This window comes from Cheilinus undulatus, linkage group 12, assembly GCF_018320785.1.
Source record: "Cheilinus undulatus linkage group 12, ASM1832078v1, whole genome shotgun sequence".
Classification (NCBI taxonomy): Eukaryota; Metazoa; Chordata; class Actinopteri; order Labriformes; family Labridae; genus Cheilinus; species Cheilinus undulatus.
This window is the reverse complement of record NC_054876.1, coordinates 15,548,758-15,564,506: the sequence shown is the minus strand read 5'-3', so window position 1 is coordinate 15,564,506 and position 15,749 is coordinate 15,548,758. Positions and strand designations below refer to the sequence as shown.

Below are 15,749 nucleotides of genomic sequence, written 5' to 3'. Positions count from 1 at the left end.
TGTTTCTCCATCATTGTCTTCATTTGAAGGGCATTTTGCTGCCCAAAGGCAAACGCCTAACACAGTCCCCAAGCGTGGCGCCCATCCCCTTTTGCAGAGGGCTGGCGGTGCAGCAGACAGGAGAGGGAGAGAAAAGAATCCTTCGTCTCAAAGCAGACCTCACACTGGGTTCTGTCACTACAGATCAAAATCCCCTCAAAGCCAGAGATCACTTCCACTACAGTTCACATGTTCCACACTTAGAAACTGTTTACCCGACTCAAAGAGTTCCACTGCACACACACTAACACACACAAACAGATACAGTAGAAGAAGAAAGAGAAGTTTTCGCCGAAAACAAATCCGAGCCGACTGCACTTAAAGATTTATACAGGTTGAGAGTCGCTCACTGCAAACAAATGTTTAAATCAATATGGCAAAACAGCGCTCAGACCAGTTCAGGGAGATGCTGCATGCGCTGCCAGCTCTGCCTACAAGTGAGCTGACAAACAGAGAAGTATCTGCTCCTATTTCTTGTGGAAATACCTGTCAGAGCCTGTCGACTCTTCACAGTGATACACGCACGCACACAGCCAGGGACAGTCTGTCTCCTAAAAGTTGCTCTAACGCACCTACGTGACGATTCATAGCCAATAACAGGTGACGTGAAGGGCTCAGGGTAAATGACAGGCCTATATGTGCTTACTTCTGGTTAAATCTGGGATTTCACAAACACACAACACAACCCGCATTGTGGTGCAGGGGAGGAAAGGAAAGCCTGTCTTTGGAAAGTCCTCTGCTTGAGAGAGAAACGTCCCCTCATCGAAAAGATAAGGAGCCCGATGAGAGATAAAGCGATAAAGTCAGTGCTTCTCCTGGGCCTTATCTGATGCTGTTATCTGACTGCACAGCACCCACCATCTCACAATCTTTACACCCTTTAAGCACCCCTCTGAAGCACCCACACCCCGCATCAACACACACACAAGCAGCATCCGACGCTCAAACATTCTAAACACCGTACCAGCTTATTGATTACTTTGACACGCTCCCATTGTTGAACAGACGGCACACCTAATATCACGAAAAGATTGGAACTGTTCTGTGTTATCTCATGGGGAAAAGGACATAAAATTACTATTTTCTCACCTTCCAGGAAAAAAAGGGCAGAAAGAGAGTAGACGCTTTGGTGCACTTACCTCTATGTCTGTTAGTAGTCTTATCAAACATAAGCATGGCATCATCAACCTGGAAGACACAAGAAGAAAAGTAGCAACATTAGCTTAATCTCTTCAGCAAGTAGCTCACGTCATCCTCTTTCCCCCCCACTGAATCACATCTTATTCTACCCGCTGTAATTACTCTTAGAATATATATTCTCACACTTATTTCTTTCTAAGCACCTCTCTCCTTCATAATCAGTGCGCGGTCACAGGATTAGTGTCAGGTTACAATTTCCTTTTCTGTCTGTAGCTCGTAATTTTTGGATGATACAGGAATTTAAGCGATCTCATTTTCCTGCAAAGATGTGAAAGCGTAAAAAAAAAAAAATGTAAGTGGGCTGGAGAATTAACTGCAGTGACAAGCGGAGAAAGAAATGAAGAAGTGTGAGGACAATATGTTTATTTTGATGAACACCTATGTCCAGTCTTGGGAAGGGTGACAGATAGACACATTACACTAAGCGAGTGCGAGACAAATGGGATGCTTCCTCATCTCACAGCCGCGGCGGCAGCAGCATCCACCGTAATATCATCCCTCATCATGTCCAATAAAGCCACACAGGGAGACAACATTTTTTCCTCACACAACCCCGGAAAACTAGGCACACTCAAGACATGTTTAAAAAACAGACTGAGGCATGATAATTTAGCCTTTTCAGGGAAGAAGAATTATAAAACAAAGGGGGATGCAAACAGAGAGCATACTGCAACATCCCCTCCCTGCTTAGAGTGTCTAGGTAAGTGTGACAGAGGGGAAAAGATGTGCACACAAGCATGTGTCTGGGTGCTTTTTTTTTTTCAAAGCTTAGGGAAGAACAGAGATGGAGCAACAGACAAGAGTAGGGGTCTCACTCGAGCCGAACAGTCTGATTGGATAAAGAGAAGAGCCTGGCAGCCAGGCAGACTAGCACTGGCACACTGTTCGCGCCACCCTCTTGCCACACATTTGGCACACAAGATGTTGGCACAGCTTGTGCGGCCCGGTTATTCAATGCACTGCTCACAGGCCACATGAGGCTACCCATCACTTTATTTGCACCTCCCCGAAATACCTCAGAATTTCCTAATTTAACAGGGGATAGTTATTTGTTCTTCAGCCCTAATGAGACAGTATACAGAAAGTCAATGTTTAAAAACATTTCTGAATCACAAAATTCATACTGTTACACCATAATGATGAAGACTTGCAACACTTTAATATGCCATGTTTCCTGTGATGTAAAAATAACAGGAATAGTCACAATTTGCAGGAAGAAGGTCCCGAACCTGGTCTTTGAAGTAACAAAGCATTTAGTGCCTATTAAAGTATTCACCCCCTTGGATGGTCAAGCCTTTTATTGATTTTATAGATCAATCATGGTCAATATAATTTGGCTTTGGCTAAATAAGAAAAGTAAAATAAGTTATCGCAAAAAAATTCAGGTGCTTTAAAGTGACTTATCTAATTCGAATGAAGTCCAACCAATTGGTGCTACTAATCTCACAGTTTGTGAAATGGGGATCACCTGAGTGCAATGGATATGTCTCAAGTGATTGCAGTATAAAGACACCTGTGTCTGGAAGGTCCCATCACTGGTCAATCAGGATTCCTCGCCACCATTACACCCTGAAGACAAAGGAACACTCCACCCAACTCAGAGAAAAGGTTCTTGAAAAGTATATGTCAAGGAATTGATACAAACAGTCTAAGGCACTGAACAACCTCCAGAGTTCAGTTAAATCCAGAAATGGAGGGAATATAGTACAGGTGTAAATCTGCCTAGATCGGGCCATCCTCACAAACTGAGTTACCATGCAAGAAGGAGACTAGTGGGAGACAACCATGACTCCTCTGAGGGAGTTACAAGCTTCGGGAGCTGAGATGGGGGAGACTCTGCATACAACAACTGTTACTCAAGTTCTTTGCCAGTCAAAGCTTTATGGAAGAGTGGAAGAGAAAGCCACTAGTGAAGAAAACTCAGATTAAATGTGGACTAGAGTTCATCAAAAGGCAGGATGGAGACTCCATTGTCAAGTGGAAGAAAGTTCAACGGTCTGCTGAGACCAAAATGGTGCTTTTTAGCCATCAGGCAAGAGGCTTTGTTTGGGGCATCTGCACACATGCCATCCCCACTGCAAAGCACAGTATTGGCAGCATCACGCTGTGGGGATGCTTCTCAGCAGCCTGCTCCGGAAGGCATGTAAGGGCAGAGGGTAAAAAGAATGCAGCAAAATATAGGAAAATTTTGGAGGACAGTCTTATTCACTCTGCAAGAGAACTACGGCTTAGGAGAAGATTGATTTTCAAGCTACACAGAATGGTTTTAAAGGGAACAAGGTGAATGTTCTGGAGTGGCCAAGTCAAAGCCCAGACCTCAGTCCAATAGAAAATTTGTGGCTGAACCTGAGATGGTAAAATGGCCGCAGCTTTTACTACCAGCTTGAAGTACAAAGAACTCCACCCATAGCTATTGCTTATTCTCTGCAAATGAAGCTGATTTGCCCAGTCCATTCTCAGACTTGACACAATAATTTCAGATTGGAGCTGTGCAAGACGGATCTGCCTGATGACAGACACGGAATCTGGCCAAACCTTGCTTTGCAAGGTTACCACTCTAAAAGATATACTTAGCAAATGGATCTTTGGACTGACCCACCAACTAAGCCGATGATACAAAAAGTTATTTCTGGATCCTGGTTGTAAACGTCTCATTGTGATCTGCAGCACTCTTTTAACTCAAGAAGTTCCCTGGAGCAAGCTGTTGAGACATTTTCCAGCAATTTTCATGAGTGCATGTGTGGAAAAAGATCTATAATAAGCAATTACTTATAATGCTTATTCCAAGAGAAAATTTTAAGGGAAGTAGTCAGTGTGATTAAAAAAAATAACAGTGGATAAAAAAGTAGCTTTTCAGTATAAATTTACAGCTAGCACCACAGTACTGTAGGTTCTGTACAACCGTCAATAGTCATTAAAATCTCTGAAATGCATCCTCTGTAGACATATCATACAAACACCCTTGCAACCAAACAAGCAGGTGCCAAAAAGCAGTATCACCTGCAGCGACTGTGTTATAAAGTGACTTCTATAATGTCAGGTAAGTATAGCTGTGTCTCATACCAGGTGGTCAAATGAAAATCACACTAAAGTGACTGAGAGCAAGTGGAATAACTTGAAGTAGTAGTGTGATTCATTAAGTCTGAAGAACACAAAAACTTCTGGAGAGCTTTAATGCAACACAGTAACTCTTATTACTACATGAAGTCCCTGGCTGGATAATTAAAGAACTTTCGAACAGAATCTGAGGGGAAACTGAAGACTAGAAACAGTTTGTAATTATACCGGGAAGGCAGAAATGTATGCCATTTGACCTCATCATCTGATACCAGAGAAACTCAAAATGTAAATGCAAGATGAACACAACATAATGCTAGGTTACTACAACACCCCTCTGTCCAATGTTTAGGTTAGGGTTTCCCTAAAAGTCTGAAGCAGGAATTCAAGTTGACCTTGAGTGGAATTACTGTTGAAGATCTTTAAGTTGTTATTTTACATTCAGAACAAAGCTGTAGGAAAGGCATGCTTAGGCAAACTAAGTCTTTATTATCTTTCAGTTGTTAATAAGGGTTCTACAAGCAACTGAGTTATCCACAGAGACCCACTCCCTTCCAAAGCATTCAGAGCCTTGGACCAAACTCATAAGGAATATAAATAAAGAACCTCCATGAAGATGCCTTCCAAAGCCAATCTATGTTGGAGCTGAGGCCTCCTGACAACAATTCCATGCCCCTTGTTAGATTTAGCTTGTATGCTTCTAAAACCTAAATGGACCGGCAAAAACAAAATTAAACCCCTTTTGAAAATGTGCCTGTCAAGACATGAAATATTACGACCTAAATCTCTATCATCAACCAGGCTGTAACCATGTATGTTTCGACTGCAACGCATCCAGTTAAACATGGGGTGTGTATGGGACTTTCAGTGTTTCTGCAGCCAGCCTCTAGTGGACATTTAAGGACCTGCAGTTTTTCATTTTTGCATTCCTTATTGGCTTTATTTTTCACCACAAGAGGCTGAAGCTTGGTATAAACCCAATTTTGCTTCTGTGGTTGGCTGACAATGTCAAGTGGGTCTAAGACGTGCTCAAGAAGTTAGCTACCAGAGTGGTTTAATTTACAAAGGTACTGCACAAGTACTTTAATTTTAGCCATTATTATTGATGTTTAAGATGCATGCTCCTGCTATCGGGAGTCTATTTGATTGTCTATTGAAGAACATTTTTTTAAAAATGCAGTAAGCTATTTACATTTTTTGTTGATTTTTTTAATGTTCTATGTATATTCTATATTAATGTTTCTCTACATCAGTGATACTCAACCCGCAGCTCTTGAGCCGCATATGGCTCTTTAGTGACCAGTTGTGGCTCTTTTAAGGCTCACTTAAAAAAAACAAAAAAAAAAAACAACAACAACAAAAAAAAAAACTTAAACTAAAAACATTTATGAAGGTAAACTCTGTCATCAGTAAAGATTCATGGTAGGTCACATCAATAAATCTGCTTCCCACACGAAGAAGACAGGCTTTAACTTTCAAACATAAAGGTTTATTATTCTAAATCTGTATATTATTACTGTTGGATACGCTGGACGGAGGAGCGTGTGTAAGAGAAGAGAGCAGAAGAAGTTTGCAGGTGGTGTGTCTTCAGTAAGCTCATTCACTGAGGTGTGCTGTCTTGTGTTCAAATTGAAGCTTCTCATTTCCTCGTTTTAACTTTTTCTCCAGAAACGCCTACCAATACTCTCTCCCACCCATATCTTTTATGCCGATGCGTGTCATCAATGAGTAGCCTATAACACACACGGATCACATGTGGAGATAACGTAATATTTACTATCTAGTGAAAGTTGTTCAAACGTGGGTGTTTTATTTGATCTTTAGTGCACCAATGATCATAAATATTGTCAAAAGAGCAGAAATATAAAACCAAAGCTCTAAAATGAGGCAGGGTGAACTGATGTGTCTGGAGAGCTGCAGGTGTGAGGCAGGACTGGTTTTAGTCATTTGGAGGCCCAGGGCAAAGACCAAAATGAGGCCCTTCCCCCTTTAACTAAAGAATTAAAAATTAGCAGAAAAAATTAGAAAGCACCTCTTTTATGTTAATAAAGCCACAAAACTACAGTAAAGGCCCCAGTGTGAGATATAAATACCTAAATAGCCAACCATCATTTATCATTTTCTTTGAAAAGCATCTCAGAGTTCAAAGTCAGCACATTTTAATATCTTAAAAAATCTTTCAGCCAGGTGGAACTTTCATAATGCTGGTGTTGGGCCAAAGACTGGTACCTCCAAAATGACAACTTTTCAGGGAAAATTTATAATTTAGAAAAATGATATAAATAAGATTTATAAAAACAAATTAAAATCATGAAAAATTTAGATACAAGGTTTTAGCCTGATACCAGTAAAATAAAAAAATGCTCATGATCAGTGACATATTGGTTCTTCTGACACAATGCAGATATTTGCATCCCATTTAACCTCATAATTATCCACCAATCCCATGTTTTATTTCATTTCAACTACATACTAACTGATCTATTATCTACCTTACATTCCGGGTTTGTATAGTGGCTCTTGCTAAAGTATTTTTTAGACAAGCCCAGCCTCCTCCTTTACAGCTTAAAGCCTATTCTACCCTCATATTCACATTCATGCTACTATGTATCAGTTGCTTTTGAACTAATTTTATTGTATTCAGTATGCATTGTCATTAATGAATGTATCCATAAGGGGGAGCATCTTTTAAGCAGAGCCTTCCCTGTCAAATAAAACTGTATATCCATTTTAAAATACAATTATAAAAATGTATGACAAGAGTCTTCCTTACTGAAATAAGATACATTAAGTTACTTAGTTAAAGGTTGAGCTGGCTTGGTCATGTTTGGCAAATTATTAGGGGCCAGTATGAGCTAAAAATTCCAAAGCAGATTTATTTCTCCAATGAAGCCCTTTAAATATATGTGAGTAAAAGGATATATGTATATAAAATAAACCATAAATATTTAAAAAAGTCCCTGAAAATGGGCACCTGCTCTCCCAACTAAGCTAAACCGGCTATAGTTCTCAACGCACTTGTCACAAGATCGATTCCTGTCTCAGCGCTGTTTTAGTTCCTTTCTTCCCCCACTCTCTCTCCCTGTATTTCCTGGCTCTCTTCAGCTGTCCAATTAAAAAAAATAAAGGCAAAACGCCCAAAAAATAATGTTTAAAAAAAAAAAAAAAAAAAAGGTGCTAAATAATGAGTGCAGAAGGCTTAGTGATTAGATGGCCTCCCATGTACTCAGGTGACCTGGGTCGTTAATTCCTGCAATCTAAGGAACTGTGCATCATCCCTACTAAACTTGTCAAGTCCCAATGCAGGACTTCAGGATTTCTTAGCTCACTCTTTGGGTACAAACCTTTCAATATATTCAGTTTAAGGCTTATGACATGCAATTGGAAGCAACTGTTTTAAGAAAATAGTAATATCCCATTCAAACATCAGTCCTTTGTGGCATCCTGGAAATTTAGGGCAATTTTTGACAAAGTGTTAAATATGTAATCTATTTTTCTAGGGATCTTTTAAAAGGATTGATAAATTATTCTGGGTAAAATTCAGCTTAACTTGTAGATTATCTTTGCAATATACTGTGAGAAGGTTTCAGAACTTTTAAAAGCCCAAACTAAAGTCTTTAAAAGCATCTTGCCGCAAAGCTGCACTGAAAAGCAGGAAAGAATTTTCATTCCAATCACGTATTTGGCGGTGAATTCTCTTTTGGTTCATTTTAATTTGGATTTTGAATTTATAGCTCCTACAATATTTTGTAGCGCCGAGTTCTGTACTGCCTGGTTTAGCTTTGAAACTTTAATTAAACCATTTTTTCACCAAGGTAAACAATGAATTCTTTGTGCAACCTGATTGGCTTGAACTCTAACAGCAGCCCACAGTATCCTCAGCCATCAAGCAGGCCGAGACCTTCATGCAGCATGACATTCAAATGTGAGTGCTCCGATATTGATATTGTTGCTGCTGTAAAGCCATTTGCAGCCTGAGAGCAGGGAGGCTGTTACTGTGTAAAATGAAGTGAGCTCTATTAAAGGAAGTGTATTATATGAATGTGTGAACCGTGTTGTTGTGACATTATTAGAGGAGGACCATCCTGTCAGTGAGACCCATACAACAAAGAACACAGATTCACAGTGAAGCACTGATGGGCACTTTAACAAAGAATGTGCACATGATGTGAGAGTCACACTCCAGCAGGTCATACAATACTCTCTCTCTCTCTTTCTATCCATCTCTCTCTCAGTCTCTCTCTCTGCCACTTGCAGAGTCTATAGAACCATCTCCCGTGCTTCAGGGCTTTTCAATGTAGTTATTCAAGCAGAACACAACTGTGTGCCTCCATCTGATAGAAGGTTAAGGACCTCTTCACTGCTCACAAAAAAGCCCGCCACACAGAGGTGAGGCCGGGCTCACCTCAGGGAAGAAATCTTTCTCTGTCCTCCTCCTCCTCCTCTTTCACTCTTCCTTTTCTCCTGGCTCACTGAAAAGAAAGGTTCAAAGGATAATGGCTGTCTTATCACTATGTAAAAGGGGAATGGGAACTCCAGTGAAGTGCCTGGCCTTTTGTGACAATGAAGAAAAGAGCAAAAGTCTATTTCACCGCCCGTGTATGCACTGGAACAGTCCATGACCACTTAAAAAAAAGAGAGGGCTGCTGGAGACAGTCGGGCTGAGCAGCTCTTTAACTAAAGCAGCAAACACATCTGAACCTAATAACCTTCTCCTCAAAACAAAAAAGGGGCCGACAGGAGTGTATTAGGAAGGTGAAGTGTTTGCTTACCTGCAATTTTACTTTAGTTCACAGTTCAGAAGGTAGCAGAGCTGGGCAATATGACCTAGAATTTAAAACATTGTATTTTTTTCTTCTGTTGGTTCTTTGCACGCTGGCATTATATCTCACGACTGCATGATTGAAAGGGATAACACATTTTAATGCATGTTCAAGTGCTATGACCCCCTTTTCCCCCTAAAAGAAGCCTGCGATGCCATACTCAACTCAATCCTGTGCATAACATCACAGAAAGTTGTTTTCATAAGTTTTTGTGTATTCAGTTCTCAGTACTTTTAGTCACAGTTTGACGTTTCCCTCTTTCCTGCTGAGTTGAGTTAAGCTGCTATTGAAAACAGCAAATGTCATGATGTGGCTTATCACAATAAAAAAACATTCAAACAACACAACAAATGGGACATTTCAGTTTGAATAACCTTTACAAAATGTGTCTTTTAATTTAGCTCTTTAGCTGAAATGGTATTGAGTGCATGGATTTACAGTGTTTACAGCTGCACCTTTGACCACGATCAGAGCCACAGCCGGCTTCTTGAATAATCTTTGACCTAAAACAAGTGAGTCTTTGGTTAAAACACATTGGTTGTTTCGCTGGTGATGCAAACTGCTGTCGTGCTGGATTCAAGATAAGTTCACTTCAACACATAGCCTGTGTGAGCCCCAGAAAGACCAAAATTGGATGAATGTCAAACTTGAAGAAGAGAGAGCCCATGTGTATCAGACTGTAAATGATGATGCCGGTTTACTTGTATTTACTCACCACAATTGGTTGACCAATAGGTGGAACGGATTTTAGTTTTAGTTATACCCTCATTGTTTAAACCAGCAATGAGGACATTCAATAGTGGTGATGATATTGATACCAGTTTACTGCCCACCAATGGAGGGCAGTGATTCAAGCAGTTTTCGGACCTTGTTACTCATCAGTCTTATTAATCATGATCAGTCAGTACTAGCAAGTAGACTAGTTCACTGAATGATCTTGTTTTACTTTTCCAGTGTTTGATTTTTCAGTTTTTGTTATACATTTTTTTTGTATATCTTAACACAGTGGTTCCCAGCCTTTATTTCTATGAACCCCCTCACTTGTATTGTAGAGGGGCTGAGGACCCCCAAAACAAAAGATGACACATGGATGTCAAAAATTAACATAAAAATTAAGTTTTCATTGTTCAAATCTATATAGAATAGCCCCATACAAAAGTTTCCTTATCAAGAGACCTGTGCATGAACTTATAAGTGTTTTATAATGATTTTAATTAGTACGAGTGAATCTCGAAAGCAGACAGAGCCTTGTGCCCCCCCTAAAATCTCTGGTGCCCACCGCAAGCGGGTCCCAGACCCCAGGTTGGGAGCCAATGTCTTAACCTATTGCACTGTATTAAATAATGGTTGTATAGTTTCAATTAAATTATTTTCTACTTAAGTTATTCAATATTAAGGGACCAGTGTTGAAGACAAATGTACAGGATGAGATGGTATCACAATTGTTATAATGATCATATCAAATCATAACATACTGTACTGTTTTATATTGACTGATATATATATATATATATATATATATATATATATATATATATACTACATATATATATATATGCAATATTTTTTTAAAAAAAGGAAAAACGTATAGATTGCACCAGAGTTCAGATAATATAGTACTGTTTGCCCAATCACACAATATCGCATCATATCGTATCTTATCCTAAAACTTTGAAAACATCTAAGTACCCATAAGATGTAAGTGCTATACATGAACACAACTTCGCAAGTTTACAAAAATAGGGTTCCTACATGCTTTTAAAAGTCAAATTTAAGACTTTTATGTCCTGAAATGAGAAAAACGAATACCACTTTTTGCATGTTGTTTTTCAGTACACCAGACCAGGATGAAATTTTATGGTCTAATGAAACTTTGATCAAATGTCAATTGGTATAGGGCAAAAGGGATTTTGAGGGTCATAACTGCCCAAAGTTGATGACTTCTGACACATTTAACACCTCTACTCCATCAATATTTGATATTTATTTCAACACATTTTTGGTGCTAACCTGATTCTAAACGGTTAAACTATTAAAAACAGAATAATACTTTTTGTTAGGGAAGAACAGTTAGTATAAAGGTGGGCTGTAAGGATTTCAAAGTGGGCAACCTGGTAGCCCAGATGTCAGAGCACTGGACTAGAGTTTCAAAACAGTATTGAATCTATTAAATCAAAGGGAGTCAGACAAAATCAGAGAGGGGTCTGGATTCCTCCCCTAGGAAATTTAGAATATCTAACACTGAATTCCCTGAATTATGGAAAATATGTATGCAAAAATTTGTGGTGGAAGATGATCAAAACCGTATAAGGCTGGCTGGAAAACAAAGATTGCATAAGGACATTTCTTACTCTAAGTGCCTGCTAAAAGTTAAGACTTCTCACTGATAAAGATCAGATTTTTTTTTTTTGGACACTATTTGTGGCCTTTAATTCTAAATATACCACTTAAGACCATTTAAGACTTTCCAAGGACCTGCAGGAACCCTGAAAAAAGACTGAGTAGAATACCTTAAATCTAAAATTACTCCAGCCTGTCTTTTATTCAGCTGTGTACACATCACCAAAGGTACTAAAATAAATAATTCAATCATACTTAAAGGAAGGTTTTGGTTTAGGCACTTAAAGTAAAGTAAAAGCTACATATGCTGTAGCTGGTAGCTGCTACAGGTAGTCTGAAACACTAAAAAAGTGGTCCTAAAGCATCGAAGGATACTCTGAAGGTTGTGCAGTAAAGAGAGAAATATATACTGTGCTAATTTAATCCTGGTTTCCCTCTTTGTCTGACATGCTTTATAGTCTGTAAAATGCCACACTAGTTCCATGAGTTTCCTGCATTATCAATGAAAAATTGTGAAAAGCATTTCAAGAAATATACTATATTCAAACAGTGTTAAAATTAAAATCTAAGCTCGGTAATAAACCCCAGCAGATGTATCCCTCTGTAAATTGATGGTACTGTATGACCATGTAATGATAACTAGACAACACAAGCTGAAGAGGAAATGTAGATTAAAGAGAAACAATGCATGTTGCACATAAATTCAAGAGCAAGGTAGGCAAATCGCTATCCATCACTCTGCTCTGACACCTGAGACATGGATGCTTAACCACTTCCTGTCATAACTCGAAACGTCTCTCTGCACAAATTTCAACCTCTTTGTCTGCATTAATCCATATGTTTGAAAAACCACAGAAAAAAAATACACAATCATTCAGAAAAAAAGATTGCTGAATGATGAATTATGTATTAAAGGACAAAGGCATCAATAAAGGCTAATGTGCTCTGTTTTTGGACAAGAAAACAGCAGAGGTGCCAGGTGACAGGGAGAGATTTAAGAGCTCTGGAAATGAATTATGACAGCGATTTAGAGGTGTCAAATGCACATTTACATTCTGCTCACGGCTGAAGGCTACCAGAGGAGCTTTCTACCAATTTGGGGGTGACACTGATATAGATCATATCTGATGCCAAAGGAGAGACCTGAACCACAGAGAGTGACCTGGGACTGACTGTCCCCATCCTTTTGTCAGAGCTCTGGGCGCTGTTTTCATGTTGGCAACCTGTGGGGATTTGTACTGGTTGTGCTGGTGCACAGAGGTTTCCATCTCCCCTTTAACCGTTATATTCTCTGTGAAAGTCACTGTTTTCCAACTTGAAAGAATCGTGCTCAGTGTGTGTAGTTATCAGACATTTTTTGTGACAGTTGTGGAGTCAGGGATCACTGGGATTTGTGCTCATTCTGCAAACACTGTGGAACAGTCTGTGCTCTCTGCAGGGGTTTCACCAGGTGACGCCTAAAGAGAGGATCATTTTGAAAAGCTTACAACTACTTTTGTCAATATGGGGCTAATTCAGCTTTAACAAATCCTCATATAAATACCTGACACTGAGTAACCAAGTGTTGCATAACTCTAGTAATGCAAAGTAAACCCTAAATATCCCACTGAGTGGATTGACATGGTTTGGTTTAATGAGCGCTGCCACGGCTCACTCTAATTCCAAACTGCTAGCTCCAAAGGAACAAGCTACGTTACCCAAGGGTACCTTTATGCAGTCTTATAATGTTGAACTATTGTGTCAGTGTGACTAAAACTGGACTTATAAAGTATGCATAAGCATTCTTGTCCAACTGAGATTGGCCTAAATTGAACTCCTTGAGGCCAATCTAACACATCTAAATAGTGCAACTGGAAGTGAGTTTACTCTTTTATGTGTGCCCCTCAACGAGACCCAAACTGATCTTGGTGTTTTGTGCATGCCTCATAGAAGGCATGTGTGTTTTGGGCCAAAATGATCATCACAACTATGTTGATTAATAATTAGATCACGATTATTAATCACAATTAATTCTAAATTTCTTATTGATTACAACATGGACATTGAAAATAACAGGATCTATGATCACTATTAACTGGTGTTACAGTTAAAAAAGCGGCCATATTAAAAGGTGACTACACTTCAGATGCGTTTGGGATGAAATTTCAAGAGTTCAGCTTCATTAAATTCACATCTGTTTAGCATTTATTAGACATAAGAGAAAATGTTCAGTGTTTTAACAATGTAATACGACAACCACCGAAACCTACAGCTGAAAAGTAACCCGCTAACATGGTCACTTTTTAAAGCATGGCACCTTCTCTCCCACTGCATCATTTACAGTGAATACTTTGGATTTATGTTTGTTTTTTCCACTGACAAGTGTCTGATAAATATGTTTCTGCTTAAGCCAACACATTTTAATCCTATTACATTTTGCAATTACAGATTACTGTTTCTTTGCTGTGATTGTAACTGACTGATAAAAATGCGACAAACTTACTAAAAAACATTATCTTGAGCCCATTCTATTAAGCTTTTTAGTGTCAAATAATAATTTACAGTCTCTTATGTACATTAGACCGAAAAAGATGCTGAAATGATCACCTCTTTGGTTTGAATTGAAAATTAATTCTTGATCTCTAGTATGCCAATCATGAGATACTGTAAGATTCAGATTTGTGTCAAAACAGATCAAGTATATTTCTTCTCCCTGCCCTTCTGTTCTGGTTGGCAGTTGGCAGCTAGCATAGGTACATTACCGTCATCTAGTGGGTTGATGCCCTGCTGCCAGTGCATGCTAGGGGCAGCAATTAAAACACATCACATAATGCGTTAATATATTTTGGCCTTTACAGTGTTGTTGTCTGCCTTCAGATATCACCTTCAAGCACAGAGGAGACCTTTTTTGCCCCTATAGTAAAGCACAGAGAAAGTCCAAAATACACAGAGCTGTAAAATGTCCATGTTTTTGCTGTTCAGCATCCACTTTGCTTACTTGTTCATCTGTTGTCATTATGATTGCGACTTCTGCTTTGCAAAATTTGAGACAAAAATATTGTTCTATCAACCTCCCTATCATCACTTTTCTAATTATGGCAATAAAGCCTGACCAACGCTAGTTAAAATACTAAGTTTCTAGAAAAGGAGTAAATATTACTTAATTTGATGTTTCATGGTGCCTTACTGAATAGGATTAGGCTCCAGTAGTTTAAGTTTTAAATCTCTATTTTAGGAATTAAAGATTTATTGTTAGATATAAATATAGACCATAACTGATAGATCCACCCCAAACTGGTGTCTCTACAATGTTCCTAAAGATTAGAACTAACATTTATTTACCTTAATGTTTAAGAAATTCATAACCAAAGTACAACTTTAACAGCACTCTCCTCTAGGCTGGAAAATTAAATATGTTTAAATTTAAGATCAAGCAGCAGATTTTCTTTTGTTGATTAGCATTAAGTTTATTACACTGTCCAGACTCATTAGCGTTCCCTCCTTTAAAATGTCACTTCAGTGTGATATATAAAGCAATAACCACACAAATGTTAATTGGCTGGGACTGAGCCACAGGCTGGTGTGTAAGGAACTGTGCCAAATATGCAGATTGACTGATGTATAGAAAACAAGCAGAAGGAATTTTTCTAGCATAATCCTCCATTTCAACACCCTAACTTTAGTCTCAGCTTCGTTTTTTCCCCTAGCTGCTACCAAAAAATCTCTGAAAAGTCGCAGTGACCCACTTTTGTCCAGCATGTTCTACACTGTAGGGTCTACAGTGAACTCACATTCACTGTAGAGACCACTTTCTGACTGGAGGACCATGCCTGAGCCCCCCCTCTTTATAAGCATCAGTTTCCTTAAGAGTCTCAGAGGTAGAGACTGATTCCTACCTCCTTCAGGAGCAGCAGTCTGAAGCTGAACCTCTACAGCGGCCACTCTTTGGAGGGGAAACAGAAGTAAGAAAAACCCCTTTAGGGATCAATGAAGTATCACATTATCATTATTATCGCTATCATTACGACAGATACAGGTCAAGGAAAAAACCCAGCTGGCACTTCCCCTTCATCAACACTCCCTTTGCAGTGCAGAGCATCTAATATTCTATTACAATGATGGCAATTAGCGGAGAAATGATAGCGACCCAGTGACAATGGACAAATTTGTGACAACCCTTTCGATTGTTCTTTTGTAGAGGAAATCTATATCATTGTCTGGGAACGTTGAGCCGCAATGTGCTGCATGCACGCTCCAACGCTTTTACAAGTGGAGGTTTAACGAGGAGCAGAGGGCAAAATTTTCGCTCCC

The 15,749-nt window shown here is 39.1% G+C and overlaps 1 protein-coding gene across 12 annotated transcripts in view; it reads right to left on the bottom strand.

The window, feature by feature from the left end:
- LOC121518815 (RNA-binding protein Musashi homolog 2) overlaps positions 1–15,749 on the bottom strand; it is a 479,548-nt gene that overhangs the window by 221,863 nt on the left and 241,936 nt on the right. For all 12 annotated transcript variants that reach the window (XM_041801448.1, XM_041801443.1, XM_041801444.1 and 9 more), the window contains one exon: positions 1,179–1,227. In XM_041801448.1, coding sequence (XP_041657382.1) covers positions 1,179–1,227 — 49 coding nt within the window. The remainder of the gene's footprint in view (positions 1–1,178; positions 1,228–15,749) is intronic.